Source organism: Symphodus melops, assembly GCF_947650265.1.
Source record: "Symphodus melops genome assembly, chromosome: 19".
Taxonomy (NCBI): Eukaryota; Metazoa; Chordata; class Actinopteri; order Labriformes; family Labridae; genus Symphodus; species Symphodus melops.
The window spans coordinates 16,905,897-16,925,083 of NC_136709.1; the positions used below are offsets into that span (position 1 = coordinate 16,905,897).

The following is a 19,187-nucleotide window of genomic DNA, read 5'->3' on the forward strand; positions in this document are numbered from 1 at the left end:
TCACATATGTTAAGATGTGAGCACATGCTTTTAAGTTATGAACTTCCAATTTACGATGACAATATAACCGAGCCATGCTAGTTCTTTCATCATCTGACTTTTCTCACATCAACGATTGGAGAATTATCTTTCTTTGTTTCCACTGTTTTGCAAGCCATTCCGGTAATATATATTCATATGGATTATATTATAAATTTATGATTTAAATAGTCTGACAAGTAAATAGCTTAACGTAAGGCCCTCAGTTTTTTAAAAAGGCATCTTGTGAATATTATCTGATTCAAATAGCGAACATAAAGGCCACAGTATATTTATACGAAACAATACAGGGACGTTTTATTTATGGTGTCCGGTATTTCATTGGTTTTACAAGACAGGATATATTCTGTAAAGGCATTATTGCTTTACAGATTGACAGCTGTAAGGCAGTCTGTCGGTGATCAGTCGTCATTGTCATGTACACAGTATTAATTCTGTGTACAATATGACGGGGAATACATCTCCTATCTGTTTTAAGTGCATCACGATCAGAAAAGCCTTGCTTTGACTCGTCTATATCCGTATGTTACTGTTGTCCGCCATTATTATTTTCGATCATAATCAACGATTGTAATGGAGAACATCGTTTGTGTTGAAGTAAAACCTTTTCTTTCATGAAAACTGGTGGAGTTGATTGCGGCAATGTCAACGATGAGGAGCTGTAGATGCCATTTTTTTTTTCTCAATCGCACTCATTTACATACCACAATCTCCATTCATAAAAAAAAAAACGCTTTAAAAAAAAGGCGTCACGCGCACGCCCCATATCCCGCAACCCACAGTCTATATTTGTAATGTGAAGTGTGAGGTGTTTTTTTTGTAAGCGTCGCGCCCATTTCCAGTCGCATTTTGCTATTGTTTTAATGGGCTGATCCCCTGTGTGCGCTTGTTGACAGTCAGTGAGAAATATCTGCTTCGGGAGGTGCTGCGGTCACATGATCTCCTCCATTCATAAAGTACCTGCCTGCCCATTCACAGCACTGTACACTGTTTCGCATTGCACCGACGATCACACAATGATCACATTTCCTGCCTTTTTCTTTTTTTGACTACACAATGCATCGCACTTAAACGCAACATGTCGTCTATAAATAGTCGCTTATTTAACAAAAGCGCCGCGTATGTTGGCTATAAAGGCGACCTTTTCTCCCCCCACTATCTCAGAGGATTTTCCTTGATATCGATTTGTCACAGAGAAAGTCATATGCCCCTTACATTTACAGTGTCATGGTTTAATGCTAGAAACACACCCATGGTTTTCCCCATTCCATCTGGCCTCTAAGAGGTTGTTTGATATAATGCATAGAGGCCTTGTCCTTGAACTACACTTCTGTTTTTTTTACGTCACACAGTGTCATTTCTTTGTTTATATATATATAGCCTCAACAAAATGTATAATAATGAAACGACTCGTCCACAATGAATCACATATTATTTTAAAGGAAATCTATAAACAGTTTTTTTTTTGTGCTATCAGTCACAATGCACCATAACTAAAATGTAACATATCTTAGCATGTTTTGTTGCCCGTGTTATAAGCTGCTATTTCAATGAAGTTTAAACCCCTGTGTCAGAAACTACAGTGAAGCATTCTGGAAATTTCGCTGGGACTTCCTGCACTGACCTAATGGACTTCTCAAGGCCCTCAGGTCCCACTTTGGGAACTGCTGCCATAGGCTATGGCTCATCAGAGCTGTAGCTGTGCAGCCTACACTATATGCTGTCTTTTTCTCGCAGCATGATGGCAGCAGTTAAGATGGCCAAGTGATCTTAACATTGTTGCTATGATTCCACCATCAATCTGACTCTTGTGTGATTCATAGTAATTGTGTGGACAGAATACAGAGCTTATCTGGAGCTATTTTCCTTTAAGAAATGGTCTTTCTGATAATGACAGGAATCAACAATAAGACACTTTTTGATTTGATCCTTTTTTTTGTGACAAAATATAACTGAAAATCATACAATACAGTACTTTGTTTTCCCCTCCTTGGGGAAGCGCACACATGGTTCACAGGTATACATGTTTAATAACGTAGCATGAGATGAAACATGTTGAACAGGAAGAATACATTGACAATGAAATCATTCATGTTTTTCTTAACATTTAATAATGTGCTATATTCCATTGATAAAATGATCGTTCATGACTCTCTGGCAAAAACAATATAAGAAACCTGCCTTGTCTTTTTTTATGTTTACAAGATCGAAACCATTACCGATCTTCTTGTGAGACCTTTTTTTACCCGATCTAATGAAGTGTCTGCTCTTGTGTAACTTGCAGTGTAATCACTATCTAAAATCCCCCCCCCCCCCCCCCCTCCCCCCACCCAAAAAAAAAAAATGTGTGAAAGGAGTGTCCTGAAGTGGTTTAGTCTGATTGATGGGTGGTAAGCCAAGCTGTTGTACACACACAGCACACCCTTTGCTGAGAACATGCTACTTAGCCTTGGTGCAACTATTTTCACAAGGCTGAAATGAAAAGAAGGCAAAGCAGCCTTGTCATATTTTGGTCTGCGTCTGCTCTCGGTGTGCCGTCACGAAAGGCTTGTGGGAATTTAAGACAAAGATAATGGTCATGATTGGAGGAGAAGCTTGTATTGAAAGTTGCATATATCTAAAATATATATCAGAACCACTGCTGTAGTCTGTTGAGGTCCATTGTACAGGTACCTCCTTATTTGTGTATTGTACATTAGAAGATGAAGTGCGGGAGAACGTTGATTTAAAGTTGTGTTAGCCTACAGAAAATCAATCCCTCACCTCTGTGTTCACTGAAGTTCAGTTGCCCCTGTGTTCCCTTTAACTCAGAGGGTACATCCTTATTGTTTTACAGTCCGTCACGTCTGTGGTTATTGTCTTTTTGTCCGGTCAGGTGACTCCTCGCTCCCCCTTCCTATCTGCGTGATTGATTTGACAGCTCAGCGTTTTATCTGCCTATGCGGGTGTCATGATCTTATCACCTGAGGGCTGTTTTGCACTCTTAATCCTGTTGCAGAGCTTTTTATTTTCCAAACGCATTCCTCCCAAACAACCCCCATCGTGTTCTGAAACGACAAAAAGGAGACAGCTTCTTCAGCTGTTGGGCAGAGTGCTTTACGGCCTCTGTAATTGGCTGTATCCTGTGGCCCTTATGTTAAGCTAAATCATTTCCTGGACCTTTATATATACATATACAGACTGTATTATTTGGGGCTTATTGCCAGTTGTTGGACAAATGGACAGGCACACTTAGCTGTGCGGGATGAACTAGTCCAAACCATAACATGTTACCTTTTGGCTGGCCTGCTCAGCTGAATGCAAGTTTAGTTTTGCTTCTGTATTCTTATAGGGAAGTGTTGCTTGTGACTACAGCGGTTCACAGACTAAATGTGTTTTTGTTTTTTGTTTTTTTAAGATATCTTTAAAGAGAGAACTGTTACATCGTCTTACTAATGGTTGCTTGGAGTTGTCACCCAATATATATAAGATCAGAAGTGGTCTTACTTTGTTTTGGATTTCTGACAATAATTCTCTGTGCTCCCAGAGGCCATGACTGTCTGTTACCACCACAGGCCAACACACTGAGCAAGCCTTGTGTATTAGTGGTGCACTGTTCCATTCCCATGGTCAGATTTATGCCTGGATTTGGGGGTATTTTAAACCCGAGCCACTTCCCTCTTATAATTTTCATTTCCTCTCCAAGTATTTCAGGAGTGGGCATAAACTGGCATAAATGTCAGCAGTGTTTACGCCGAGTATTTCAAATAAGTCATCGATCATTTTTTAAGAGAAATGTGGACATAAACAAAGCCTGTTTACACTTACAAACTTTGGGGTCTCCATCCCACCATCCAGATCGCGGGGCACGTCTTAATTTCTTTGTCAAGAACTGGCCTCTGACGTTCAAGGGCCACATGCTACCAAGTGCGTTTTAACACTGAAGCGCCTGAGTTGTGGATATTGTTTTGCAGCGGTGCAGCATGCGGGGAGCATAAAGGCCGGGCCTTGTTGTCGGCTCTTTGCTGCAGCTGGGCCGAGAGATGGCTCTTTCCTGCGAGGACCGCAGACATAAAAGGACACAGATGTAAATCCTGAACCTTGTGTCTTTGATTGAGTTTCCAAACACTTTGAAAACAGGAAGGGGTTTCTGGGTGTGTGCGTCCGTGCACGTACACACACTCTCTGGGAACATTTGGCATGTGTATGTGTTCCTTGTTGAGATAGGCCTAGTTCCTAAATGAGGGTATTAAAGCAAAAATAGCTTTATGTAATCAAATAAACGGGTTAATGACACGTTTTGAAATAAGATAAAATGGTAGTAGAGTGAGATATATTTGGTCATGATTAGTCCTGTCCAGTGGCTATATTTAGGATTTTGAACGGACTTTTTTGGTGATTAGATTTTCTTGATTCTAACATATGTTCCGGAGGCTTCACCTAATGTGAGTGTCATTGATTCTGAACGATGAACAGGTTAGCTTGCGACGATGACGACGTTCTGTCCAACGACTTCCCTTCACAACCGTCGGCTCACACGTTGGTTTGGTCGCTCGTCTCTCGCGACGTATGTGACTGTTTCTCCCACAGCCAGAGGGGGGTTGCGTTCCCCCCCGCCGTCACTTTCAGAGGGACTGACGTCAAGTCTCTGGGGACGGCTTTTACATCAAAGACGACCAGAGACGCCGCAGCAGGCGAAATTTGTGGTCCGACTCCCCCCCCTCTCCCTTCTTCTGGTAATGGCAAGCGCAAGGTTTTAATTTTCCAAATACTTGCGGTTCAAATTAAGATCATCTCAATATGTGGCTGTGATTGATGTTTGGGAAACCTTTTTTGGCATTTGATACACATGTGGGACTCTTTTGATTTATCGCGCCACAGCGCAGCGGCACCTAAAACATTGTTGTTGGGGTTGCAGGCCCATTCCAGTAATAGAAGGTTTGGTTAGAAAAACGAGTGTTTGAAAGGCTGTCAGGCTGAGAAGTTTTGACATTCATTAGCTCGGTTTTGGGTCTATCTCTGATTCGGGCTTCACTCACCGCCACTCTGTGGCGAGGTGGCTCTGATCGGGGGAATTTGTCGTCATATTCGATGGCGTTGCTGTGAAAGGATGGTGGTTCATTTGAAATGTGGTGCAGCAACAGAAGGGTTGTTCTCTTTTTTTTTTTTTTTTTTTTTTTTTTTTTTTTTTTTTTTTCTCCTGACTCAGTTGGTAGCTAAGCTGAATGTTCTTGTGAGGGAGATGACTCACCAGCAGCCTGAGGTGTTGAGAGGAGATAGGGCAAATATCTCTTTCACTTCTCTTTCTATAGCCAACGTATTAGTTTTCACTGTAGCTAAATAAGCAGGCTTGTGATGCCGGCCGCCTGTTTGTGTCCCTGTCGCCATTGTCCCATTATTAGTTCCGTTTTATTAATGGCTAACAGACGGTCCCTTTTATAAGTGTCTTGTTCGGGTCTTATGTCATAATTTGCTCGGCATCCATGTTGGGTCATGTTGCTGTTTGTTGTGGGTACGTCTGTGCCCTTGAGTTTGCCACTGGTTATTTAAGGGATTTGAACCGTGGCTAATTGGCCAGCTAGTTTGCACCATTCAGATTAGATGCACTGCAGGAATCGACGCTCGAGTCCCAGATTGCATGTAATTCATTTCTTCAATGAGGCGTGCTCACATTGAAAGAAACGGCAGCACCTTTTACCCCCTTACAGCTTCAGCTCCAATTCTAGCCCCCTCTAAATGTTTGTTCCGGAGGGCAAATCTCCTGACTTGAACTTTCTATCAATTCTTAACTGCATTCAGATATTTCTGTAACACGGACAAGGCTGGACTTTAGTTGATCTACGTTGGATGTAAGGGAGAGTGCGTTCAAGGTAACTTGAAAGGCGATAAGGAAATGTGTGATTAGTGTAATTTTTCTCTGATAAAAGCTGTTGGAGACGGCCACACGTTTTAGTAAGCAAAGCGATGAGTCACACGCAGACCAGCTTTTTCAAGACGTCTCTCCCATTCCCCCCTCTGCGTTCCTCGTTATTGCTTTCCTTTCCGCGGATAATCTACGGAATCGGATTGGGATAAGTAGCTTGTGTTTATTCCCCCAATGATATTTTAATGATTTGTCTTCCCCCCCCCCCCCTTTCAAAAATCCTACGAACCAAAGTGGTCCAGTGGAGCTTGACCGAGCTTGACAGCCTTCCTCCGGTTTTGATACAGGGGAGAGATGGGGAGGAAAAGGGGTAAATGGAAAAAAGGGGGGGGGGGGGCAAGGAGGGGGGAGCTTTTCTCCCCTTTTCTGATGCTAATGAAAGGAGGAATGGTTTTCCAGCTTTTAGCTTGCAGAGTGTGTCTCCTCTGCAGCATGCTCCGCTGCCTGGACATTGTGGGAGGACAAAACTCCAGGCCCTGGATCCAATAACGTGAAATTTCAGCAGAGAAGCGGCCATTGTGTAGAGAGAGGCAGCCGGGGAGGGGTTGGGTGGAAGGGGGGAGAAGGAACGGAGGGAAGGGAGGGTGACTTGGCGAGCACCCAGGGCTCAGGCCACATCCTTTCTCTCTCGTCTCTCCTCTCCTCCTGCACTCCTCTTCTTCCTTATCCTCCTTCTCCCCCCCCCCCCCCTTCTGTCTTGCTTTCAATACCCCCCCTCATCCCCTTACTCTCCATCTGGGGTGGGAAGCCCAAGGCTGAGACAGGAGCAAAGCATGATGGTATGCTGGAGCCCAGAGAGCCATGGGCCGGTGCAGCAGACAAACGGCCACTTTGTCAACTTCGGAAATGGTTGTCCCAGGATCCCCCTTCTCCACCGTACACTGCAGCAGCCTGCCTCCAGGCCCAGGCCTGTTCTGCACGTGCTCCCCCATCACGCCTTCTCCTCTCTTCTCCTTTTCATTTATTTTTTTACACTTCATTTCAACTCTTATCTTTCATTCAAATCTGAGTGATCGATTTTCTCTCCCTGTAAATGAAGTTTAAAGAGCTCTAGGAAACGGTAGACTTTGTTTAGATGCTATTATTCTGTGAATGAAAAAAGCCTTATTACAATATAGGCAGGAACTTATGTCTGCCACCCCCGACTCCCCCTGACCCCTACACACACACACACACACACACACACACACACACACACACACACACACACACTGAATCCTCCGTGACACTCTCCCCCCCCCCCCCCCCCTGTGTGTCTCTCCTGCTTTCGGTCGGAAATGAAGTCAGTCATCCAGCAGAATAACTTGGAATAATTTGGAATGGGGGGGGGGTGTCCTTTCTCCCCCTCCCTCGCCCACAGTCCCAGGCCAGCTGATCTGCTTCCGCTCTCAATTGTGTGTCCAGCCGACTGTGCTCTCAGAAAGGGGCGTGGAGGGGAGGCCTTTGTCTCCGCTATCCCACTCTGAACTGTGTGTGTGTGTGTGTGTGTGTGTGTTCATGTTGAAGCAAGTTGCAGTCAAATACCTTTTTGGATCATAGTCTTTGTCCTTTTCCAATAAGCATAGAAACAAATGTATGTATCTATGTATGTGTGTATATATATATATATAATTAATTAAAGTAGGAAGTTTGTTTGTTGTAGATTTTGGTTGACTTGTTTGTTTTCAAGTTTCAGATTACATTATTACCAGTTTGGTAACAACTACAGTAACTATCTTTTCTGAATTGGATGTTTCGAACTTAAATCACACGTACACAACCCACTTCACTTCCTCTCTGCCCCCCCATGGTTGCTGGCATGTGTGTGATGGTAGGTCTGAAGGGTCAGGTCCTGGTCATTGTGCCCTGGTCATGGCTGAGCGACACCACCGCCTGCCTTCTGTTCACCCCGGGGACCCCTGTCTGATTGACAGCCCCTCCTGCACCCATCACCCGCATCCTTTTATTGGGGGCCATCGAGGGTTGTAACAGCAGCAGTATTTCCTTCTTTTACTGCCTGTTATTCGGCTTAAAAAAAAAAAAAAAAAAGCACTTTCCTGCCATGGCGACGGTTCTCATGATCGGTTAAGCACTACGTCTGTGGCGCTGTAAAGAAGTGCAAACCAGGAAAGGACGCAAGAGGGAAGTTCGCTGAGGTTGTGTTTTTGTGCAAGCCTCTCACGAGCAGTCTGTCTCAGTTTGGGGCCGGCAGCGTGTGAGAAAGAGAACTGTGAGCTCACTTTGTTAGATTCTGAATGTTGGTAGCTTCATAAACTCTGTATCGGTGATGCTCCAGCCCTGCCATCCATTATTATTATTTTAGCATATTTTTTGATTGGCAGAGTGGTTGCTTATTTTTGGATCAGTTTGCTAATTTGGTGGCAGAATAATCAAAGCGACTGTTTAAAGACGTCCCTGGATTGCAGGACTATAATAACGAGCGACAGACTTTCAGTGTTGTCCAATTTTGTTTTCACTGTGACTTAAAAAGCTTGCTGGAAATATAGACACATTGGCAAACCATCAACCCCGAACAGGCAGTGTGACACACAGTATAGCAAATGTCACATTTTGGAAGCTTTTTATAGCTATTCAGTCTGAACCAATGAGAGTTTGCAAGTCTTGCTTCAAAAGCAGAACGGCATGTATAGATGTTTTAACTGGATCATTTAACAATGTCACTGATGGCTCGACCGTCACCTCATCCTATACTATTTAAGTTTCCATTTAACAGCTGTCAGGATGTGTTTATATCTCCAACAAGGGGCTCGCTACTAGGCCCTCAATAAGTAGTTCGCCAAGCAAATCTAAAATATTCACACAAAAAAAAGAGGATGAAAATAAGAAAGATCTACCCTGTGCATGAACAAAACCTCACTCATAGCAAACTGTATCTACTTACTACAACTCTAGATCTTTCTAAACAGATTATAATAACCTGGTCGGCAGCATGCAGTGTCAGAAATCTCATTCAAGGTAAGCACATAGTAATATTAATATACAAAAAAAAACTAAGGGGAGTAGAAGTAGCTCGCGGCTTGTTTTATTTTTTGAAAGTAGCTCTCATCCTAAAAAAGGTTGGAGAGCCCTGGTCTATAGATCGTCCATACTTTTAAGTCTCCTTGAAAAATAAAGAATAGTAATATTTATCAGACATGACTTTCATACTCCTGATATTTGCCGGAGGAGCTGCATGTGTGAACGCAGACAGCCACATTTCTTCACTCTGAGTTTCTTCCTGCCAGCCCCCCCTCCGAGCACACTAATGTGAGAACGCAGCAGGATATTACCCAGAGAATTCACTGTGAGCCAATGGTGAGGCGAGGAGGGATGTTTATATTATATCATGTGACTGCTACACGGGTAGCATCGAGTATGTGCATGCGAGCGCTCCTGTCACTGTGCGCGTCATTAAAAGGCTGCGTTACAGTTTCGGTTTGTCACTGTTGTTGTTCTCCACTCGGTTTGGATCGGTGTTGAGCAGATATCCTGCGATAGGATTTCAAAGCCTCGTGCCTCAGCTGCAGACAGCACAGCAAGAGTAAACAAAAACAGTAAAGCTGTGTCTAAGAAAGCTGTAAGAGGCATGTGTGGGGGATAGTTATTTTTTTAGTTTATAGTCATTGTCATCTGGGAGATAATTATTACTAAAAGAGTTTAGTTTTCCGAAAAGCAGTGTTTTGTTGTTGTTGTTCTTTAAGATTTGTTTGTATTGCTCATCAGTGGTTTCTTGGAACTGGTCAACTGATTCCAGGTTCCAGGATGTTAAAGCATTTACAAGATTAAAAAAAAAAAAAAAAAACTGTCTCCAGATTTAATGCTCTCTGGCTGTTGGATTAATTACTAACCAATAACCTGGACACTGAGGTTTGCCCAGGGTGTGGAAGACAGGAGGCCAAAGGTTAGTTTTATAGGGAAGGACAAGACAAAGAGAGGAGAGGCAGTGAGTGGGAAGAACGAGCAGGAAGCCGTGGTTAACTTTTTCATTCATTTAATGTGACAAGTAGGGGAAATGTTTCTCCCTTAATCCCAATTGCATTGAAGGAAAATTCTTTTTTAGATGTTTCAGAACATGTGACGTCGTCTGGCTTGGCCTGAGAGCAAAGTGTCACACAGGCAACATCCGGCAGCCAAACTCTTCAACTCCTTTGCCCATTTCTGTCAGCGCTCTGATTTTCTCTACTATTTAATGTTTTACCCAGAGACTCGGCAAAATGCTGCCCTCAGCACACCCTGACCTTTGTCATTTCCGGTGGCCTGCTGCAGTCTGTGTTATCTAATGAGCTGAAAATCTTACTTCCAAGTGAAGTCAGTTAATAGAGTTATGAAGTTAAGTTAAAAAAAACAAAAACAAAAAACAAGTTGAAGGAAATCATGGTGTGATAAAGCACAGTAATAACTGGGAAAATGTGGGCATTCATTCAGTTCATGGGACTCCATGCGGACCTTTTATTTATTTACTTTTGCTTTCATTCTTTGAGACTTTTAAATGTAGAATATCAATCTATCGATCTACTTTTTTAACACCTTTTTACCGTACTTAATATGGTTATTGTTGGTGTGAGGTTACACAAAGCTGTGGTGAACTCGGCACTTTATATCCCAAGAGCAAAAAGACGACAAAACAACATTTCGTAAAAACTACAACGATTCCAAGGAAATGTATTTGAACGTTGTGCTGACTTCTCATATGAACGGTTAGCAGCAACAGTTAAGAGGTTGTTGAATTTAATATTTCAAACTGAAGAATCGGACTTGAGCTGTTCCATGTCGTCTGAACGGCTTGATGGAGACGATTTGTGGGCACGAGAAGTTCAATCTGTACTTCTTCGAAGTGTGAGACAGTGTGAGCTGAGAATGTTTAAAGTGTCCAACGATGTTACTTGATACATGGCGGGGATCATCAGTCCGATATCTGATGCGTAAATAACCTCAAGTTCTGACCAGATACTGACCTCAGATCAGATCGTTCCCATCTGTAAAAAAAAACCTAACATTTTCAAAGTTGTTAGCTCTTTGACATTTCAGTCATCACGCTTTAGTTTGTTTCCTTTGACATATTTTTATTTTATTTTACAGGGACAATGCATATTAAATGTTTCTGTTTTCATTTTCATTTTGATTTCATCTGTGGTCCCTGGACAGATTTCACAAAAAGCTCCCTGGAAAAGCAGAATCTCAAAACTCAATTTCTGTACATCTTTCTGCCTTTCTGTTCACACACGCACATCAGCTGTAAGTGAATCACTGAAACCTAAAGCCTTATTCAATTATGCCCCTTCATGATCTCTTCCTGCTTTGTAGAAAAAAAAACAACACTTTGTCTGTTTGCACATTTCCCTTAAATTGAGTTTATAATTGAATTTATTTCATCACATTACACACTATTCAAAGTCCCAGACGACATGAACAGACAGTTAGGCAGAGTTGTGGAATCGTTAGGACATTTCAGACACTTCGACTAAGATCAGCTTCTTTCTGTCTGCTTTGAAACCAGGCGCTTTAGGGGAAAAGGTTGAAATCCGTCTGAGTCCAGAGGCTGAACATGTCCACATGGTCAGTCACCCTCTGTCCGTGGTTAAACACACACTGACAAGCTTCAGACCTCAACAGTCTGTTTTATCATGTGCCAAATACACATTTTAACGGCCGCAGTTTAAGCCTTGACTTTGCTCCCTCATATTGATGCAGATTTCAGTTGTTACCAATAGTTTATTGAAGCAGCCAGACGTCCTTCAAGGCTTCGTCTGTTTTATGTTATTTAGCATCCGCTCAAACTGTTTGGCAATTCTGTGCTTCTACGTAGAGACACTTCCATCCTTGACGGGTTTTTATCACATCTGTCCGGCTGTAGATTTGTTTCTTACTACACATTCACTGACCATTCTGTGTAGGCTACGCTACATGTACTGTACTACAACTCAGCTGTATGTGGGCTGATATTTCATGTAGGCTGTTTGCTTTTGGATGTTTTGTAATCCAAGTTAAAAGAGCCTTCAGGAAAATATCAAGGTAGACATTTTTAGACGCTGATCACTACGTATTGTGTCTACGAAAAGCCTTCTTCGTATTTTCTTTGCATCCTCCTCACCTTGCTCTCTCCTCTCTCCCCTCCTCCACAGTGACAGTTATGCGCGCGTGAGAGCAGTGGTCATGACTCGGGATGACTCCAGCGGTGGGTGGCTTCCCCTGGGGGGCGGAGGCCTCAGCTGTGTCACCGTCTATAAGGTCAGCCGGGGAGAGGACAGCGGCAGCACCCACAGCGGAGGCAGCGGAGGAAGCAGCACTAACCTCAGCCCCTGTAGCTCGAGTCCTAGTCCAAGCCCTAGTCCCAGTCCAAGCCCCACCTCTGTGGAGTTCCACATCAAGGGCGAGAGGCTCAAAGACAAACTGGTAAGAGAACCATTTAGCTCATAACAGCAGATTTGAGCTTTTTAAAAAAATAAATGTTTCAGGTTATGCTATGCTGTGTCAAATCTTTCATGCAAAAACAAGAGATGCTGCATTCTCTCCTGTGAGGTCACCCTGACCCCCACCTCGTTCCACGACTCCCCCCTCTTTCTGTCTTACTCACTGACACACTCACTCACACAGGAAGTGGTTGTTTGGCTATCCTCCATGGTGCAGGTATCTGAAAATAGGAGCAAACTGCGTGATGTTGTGATGCATGATGATATCATTAAAGAGAAGGACGGATTACTCAGGAGCCAAGAATGTGGGATGAGGGATGTGGGAAACACACTGAGAGCTTAGAAGGGACCTAAACGCTGTAATAAGGGCCGGAAGTTAACACTGACTGAGTGCCCAAGTATTTGTCCTTTTTTTTTTTTTTTTTTTTTAGCATTTCTGCTTTTGTGAAAAAAGCCAGGAAAATATTCCTCTTGTAATTATGTAACAAAAAAATCCCTAATAACCCCATGGAGCAGAGACTGTATGAACGTGGACATAGTCCCAGTGACGCCCCACATTGGTTTCTTGGTTTTAAACACTTCACAGTTCGTATAATTTGATATGATGCATCAAGGTCTGTAGCTACACAGCATGATAGTGGATAGCTATCAATAACGGGTTGAATATAGGGTCAATTGATTTTTATTTGGACAGTTTCCATGCAAGTCTTCCGCTGCACTGCACACTTCACAGTGTAAAGTTCAGGATTGTGAATGCAACATGAAGTCCAGGTTGTGGAAGAGTGAAATCCTCCACAATTTAAAGTTCTGCTCGTTACTGACAGATAATGTTTCTTGATATTTTGAGTTTTGACACATTTTGTTTGCATCATGTACAGCATGAAAACACACAAGCACAACACTGTACACTGTCAGTCTGTTTCTGTCGTCCTAATCCTCACGGATCGTTGCTGTCAGGTTTATGACCTTCATGTCACAGACTCGTTCTGTGTTGGAGATGTAGAACAGATCCAGTAGATGCACTGGGATAATCCTGCTCTGGTGATAATGAGAGTGTAAATCTGTGTTTGAGAGAGAGACAACTGTTTGTTGGATATCAGGAGAGCAAGGAGGCCACCATGATCCCAACATTAGAGGCTTGTTCCAGCACGGCTTTTTTTTTTTCTTTTTCTTTTTTTTATGAAGTCCTCTTTGGCTGATCACATTTTATGTGTGTTTAGTGTTTACAGCGTGTTTGTGTTTTCTGCGTTGCTATCCAAGCATGTGTGTGGCACAGGAAAAGGGCGTAACGAGAAGGCTGTTTGTTCAGACTGAGTGAAGACATGGCTCAGAGACCCCGGCATCTCTTCTGGGATGTGGTAAAACACCCGTATCACCGCCAGAGTCTACCCCTCAGCCACCACAACAAACACCCCGCCATATGTAGGTCTGTCGGGATGCCACCCAGTGCCATGGTGTTGGCGTCGACCACAGTGCTACCAACAGTCTGAGGGCATTGGAAGGAGCAGAGGATGAATCCATGAACACAACAAAAACAGACAAAAACCACATAAGAATATGTTAGCAAGAGGCGGAAGAAAGTGCTGGGCAATATCTGCTTGTTACCACAGTGTTGTCTAAAACGGTAACGATGGTGTTTTGATTTCAGGGGGTGAATGAAGAACCAATAATTATGTTGTACGAGTGAAAAAAAGAGGCCTTGCTTCTGAACGTTTGAACGATTGTTCAGTATGATTTGTTCTGTATAAAACGCATAAAAAGGTAAGGTGTCTAAAAGAATTCAGACAGAATTAAAAAAGAAAACAAACAAAAAAAAGATAGCCATCCCATCTATCTCCGGATCCCTGACAAAAACCTGAGCAAGGAAACGAGGAAATATAAGAAAGAGACATTTGAATGGCCTCACTTTCACGGTTGGTAGAAATGAGATGTTTTGGGCGCAGAGGATGTGATGAATCGGGAAAGAGATGAGATGCGTGTAGTCAAAGAGCAGGAAACAGAGGTGGAGCCAGAGAGACGGAAGAGGTGGAGAGGATCTGTCTATAAGCGCAGTGATGCGGCACAGAGTGTGCTGGTGATGACTCAGCTGGCTCTCCATATAGCTACCAATCACTCTCCTCCTCGCCCGCCCTCCTCTCCTCTCCTCTCTCTCTCTCTCTCTCTCTCTCTCTCTCTCTCTCTCTCTCTCTCTCTCTCTCTTTTTCCTTCTTCAATCTGATTCACTTACTCTCTAAAAAAACTACAGATCTAATTGGTTGATGATTTCTAACCCACACTGGCTCTCTGATTATGACTCTATCTGGAATAGCTCTCGACAGTTGCTGTCATTTTTAATCTGTGACTTCCTCTGGCAGTCCATTTGATTGAGTGATTGTTTGCTGTATTATATATGGCTTTATTTGCTGTAAGTGTGGTGTAAGGGCAACATTTGCTATCCTTTGCAATCAATGCCTCCTACTAAGCCTTGAGAAGCTTCAGTTATTGCGTAACACCTTCATGCCTCTGTTTTCTCTTTTTCTCTATTTGTGTCTGACTTTTAAATGCTTAAACATCAATACTTCAATCCAAGACGGATAAGATTATAAAATATTCTTTTGGCGTTGAAATCGGTCCCAAAACATTATTCAAACGTCGTGTCTGATAGCGTGTGCTGCGTTGCTCGATTTTCAATTTCTACACTTGTAAATTCAAGTGATTTTCCCGTTTCAGCTCCCGCACTTTCTCCTACTCTTTGTAGCATCTCACCTCTGCCCCGTCTATCTCCTCCCCCCCCCCCCCCCATGTCTCAGTTACATTTCTCTATCTCTTTTTTTCTGTCGGGCTAGCTCCTCCTTCTGTCTTTTCTCTGAGCGCAGTGTGGAATGTGGTGTTAAATGTCGTCCTTTCCATGCAACCGTGATACTTCCTTCCCTGTCGGCCCTGTTGTGCGCTCACCTTACCTGCTCCGGCTCCGTTCAGTCTCGCCTCCACAATCAGCAGAACAACCCCCCCCTCCTTTTCCCCTTGCCCACCCCATCCTTCTCACATCCAGTCCTCTCCCCTCTGTCTCGACCCCCCCCTTGTAGGCTAAACGTCTTACTCTCATTCTTAGTGGAAGAGGGGGGCATAAGGACAGTTACTGGTAGACATACCTTCATGCAGAAAAATTGTGTGCACTTGTTCCTTCTTGCCAACGAGGGCGAAAGCAGCTTTCCCTCCGATGCTTTAGAGGAAATGTATACCTGTGCGCACCCTCTCTGACACACGTCTCACATTTCATCCAGCTCATATACAGCTGCCACGTATCAGCCCCTTAAAGCGAGCGTGACTCCTGACTCCTGTCCAGATCGACGGGGAAGGGTGCCATCTGCTTTCCCACATGCAGTATTGGTTTGCGATCGTAAAGATGCACAAGTGTCGCAGCGCTTGGGTCATTGAGCTTTTCATCACACCAGCTCCAGCGCTCCGGAGTCCCCCCCCCCCCCCCCCACGCACGCTCACACATTCACACCCCATTAAGCCACCTCTCGTGCACGTCGGTTAAAAAACCTCAAAGACTGTAATGGCCGTCTCTCATTTCATTTAATCTGCCTAGAGGAAAGCCGGGAGGCGGCCCAGTAGCCCTGATTAATAATAGGCTTTGGAAACACTGCCTTTCTCTCTCTGACACACACTTGGGCTGCTTGGCTCCAAAACATACACAACCCCCCCCCCCATCTTCTGCTGCCACCACCACTCCTGTCCAATTTTATCATCATCTGTTATAAAAAAAAAAAAAACAGGATTTGGAATGTGTTTTACAAATTATCCAAAGAGGTAATTCGAGTTGCTGGGCTCTGGAGGATTTTTAAAAATAGTTTTCTATTTTTGAATCCCCAGGTTTTAAATGTAGTCCGGTTTTAGATGCCGGTCTCTCCTCGTGACCTTTCCTTCACTGTTTCAGTTGTGGGATGTTACAATTAAAACACCTCCAACTGTCTTACTCTTAAACTCTGTGTGTTGCCAGGTGGTGCTGGAGTGCGTCCTGCAGAAAAACCTCATATACAACAAGGTCAACCCCATCTTCCACCACTGGCGGATCAACGACAAGAAGTTTGGACTGACGTTCCAGAGCCCGGCTGACGCCCGAGCATTCGACCGGGGGATTCGTCGAGCCATCGAGGACATCAACCAGAGTATGTGTGCATCAGAATGACTTCCTGGTGGCTGTATGTGTGTGGTTTGGGAATTCCTCCAAAGAGATTGTGCTTCACTGTGTGTCATCAGCTATCCAGTACATAAATACAGGCTTGCGTTCTGTAAGCTCGCATCCACCACCTGTGTTGATGCTTTTTTTTGTTTTTTTGTTCTTGACATATAACGGCTGACCTAGCATGTGTTCTAGGACAGATGCATAGCGTTGATTAGCGTCAATGACTTCCCCCGAACTGCTACCTGCTCACTCACCCAAACATGACCCCTCCTGTGTTATCTTATCAGCACCCAGCTGCCCAGATAAACTCTTCACTTCCTGAGGGGCACTATCAGGGTAATGCTATGCCCACGCAGTGGGTGATACAGGACGGGGGAGGGAGGGTTGTAAAAATGACGGGGGTTGGAGTTGGGACATGAGATAAAACTCGACCAGGTTAGGCTTTTTGTTACCAAGTTCCAAGTTTAAACACTGTTTAGTCTAACAGTTCGGTTTGGTCTGTCCCTTTTTTTTTTTTTTTTTTTGGATGGTTGGACTTCAGTCTGACAGTTTAGTTGGCAGCTTCGGGTCCTGATAAGCATTATTTTTCAGTACAGTGCCAGAGGTTGCAAAGTCATCCAATTAGCAGGAGAATCGCCAGCTCAGCAATCTGCCACCCAGCAGCGTGTTACACAAGAGGATGGCTGGCTGGCTCGGGAGCTATAATCTTTTTTCTTTTCTTTTTTTACGCTCTGGACCTGGGAACCCAGGGGAGCACAAAGGAGGCACGGCAGAACATATCATAAAAGCTTTATCACGGCTGGCCATCAGTCACTTCTTCCCCACAAGCGTTTATCTGAGATTTGAACTTCCTGGGCGCAAGTCCACATGGAGTCCAGATAAAAGCTGAACACATCTGGTGTTACAAATAGTTCTGCATGAACATTTCAATTAAAGAGGAGAGCAAAGAATAATGGGCAATTGTAAACACAACAATGTAAGAACTGAAGGATAACAGTTGTACATCACATCACAGGTCAGGGCTGAATGGTTGCTGCAAAGTTAGTTGGCTAATTTACCGCTATGATTAAATATCCTTTCTCATGTCAGTATTTTTAGATTTTTGTCATACTCTATTACACTGGTTCTAAACCTATCTGGGTTATGACCCCCAATAGTTAAAGCCCCCCCTGCACGTAGGTGCTCAAGTGGAGTGTAGGTTGATTGACAGACTGACAAAACAGTTTACTATGGCGCATTCACACTCTGCAAAGTTGTTGTGTAATGCCTCTCTTCAGCTCAGGCTGGCAGGTTCTTCTGTATTCCTGTTGCATCCTTCTGCTGCGTGTGTAGAGGTTTGGGGATGGGGGGGGCAGAGAGAGAGAGAGAGAGAGAGAACGCACGTGTGTGTATCAGTCTTGCAGTCCTCTGTTGCTATGGCAACGCCAGGCACATGGCTCGGGCAGCTTTGCAGCCCAACACTGCCAAAGTCGTGCTGCAGGAAGCATCTTCCTCTCTGTAGTGGAGAAATGCAAGCACAAACACACACACACACACCTTTCTGCATTGGGCATAAACACACTGACAGGCTCAAGGACTGAATTAGTTTAGCACAATGTTGAGATGGAATTGGGTTTTTTTAATTTTATTTTTAGGCTCTGATACTTCTGATGCTTTCTTTGTTGTTAAAAACGTTGAAGTTGAACTGTAACTTTCTCTGATTTAGTTTAGTAATAAAAAAAAGAAGAAGAAAAAAAGACCTCTAATATATCCCTTCTCTGTTCTTCCCTCTGTCTTCCAGGTTGTCGGTCATTTGGAGAAGGGGACACACCCGAGGATGGACTACCGGTGAGTGAGAAACGAGTGTCGTCAGTGTGCAAACAAACACGCTTTTCTTCTTCAGACACTGAGGAGTCTCATTTCCTTAGTTTGACAGCTCAAGACTAAAACTGATTGTAAGAGAAATAATTTGTTCATGCACAAATCATCTTTGTGTTGCCGAGTAGGAAATTGAACGCTGTCGTTTCAAAGTGCAACCAGGAGATTTTAAAAGGAGAGATTTATCACCTGGCTGTCCCGCCCTATTAAATAGGAGGCAGGTCATAACTGGAACCTGAGCCATATGTCTGATGTGTCCCACCCAGGCGCTGACACCTGCCTTTGTTTTCCGACAGTTGTTCTTGGAGATTTACAGGTGTTTAAACCAGTGCCAGCCAGACCCTGAGGTAATGCTGGGTGCGGGCCAGCGAAATAATGCTCGAGCAGGCTTGGCTGTCTCTATCTATCTAACTTGGTAGCTGTCACTCTTCTTTCAATCAGTGCTGGCGTTAGAACTACGGCCTCGGGAGTTGCTCGTTCAAAACTGACGTTCTCCAAGCTGAACGCGTCTCGTTATGAGCTGGGCCTCTCTCAGTGTGACAGTTTAAAACGGTTATAGATCATCTGCTGTATATTTACCCTGCATCTATTGACTATGACTGTGTGGTTAGGAGGGCCTGCTTCTCGTTAGCAGAGACAGCAGCAGGCATATAGTTCAAGTCTACACACCCATGTTTATTTGTGTAAGATATCAGGCCTGTTACAGGGACGTCCCTCACCTGTTCTAAGTAGGTGAAAAGACACCTGCATGGAGGACACTTGCACTGAGGGGGGGGGGGGAAGTAACCTCTGCACCTCACAGTGTACTACAGTGCATACAACAAGCCTG

The 19,187-nt window shown here is 43.9% G+C and overlaps 1 protein-coding gene across 1 annotated transcript in view; it reads left to right on the forward strand.

Moving 5' to 3' along the window:
• Positions 1-19,187, forward strand: part of spred1 (sprouty related EVH1 domain containing 1) — a 29,584-nt gene that overhangs the window by 862 nt on the left and 9,535 nt on the right. The window contains exons 2-4 of the mRNA XM_079370290.1: positions 12,043-12,313; positions 16,316-16,484; positions 18,282-18,328. Of these exons, the coding sequence (XP_079226416.1) occupies positions 12,043-12,313; positions 16,316-16,484; positions 18,282-18,328 (487 nt within the window). The remainder of the gene's footprint in view (positions 1-12,042; positions 12,314-16,315; positions 16,485-18,281; positions 18,329-19,187) is intronic.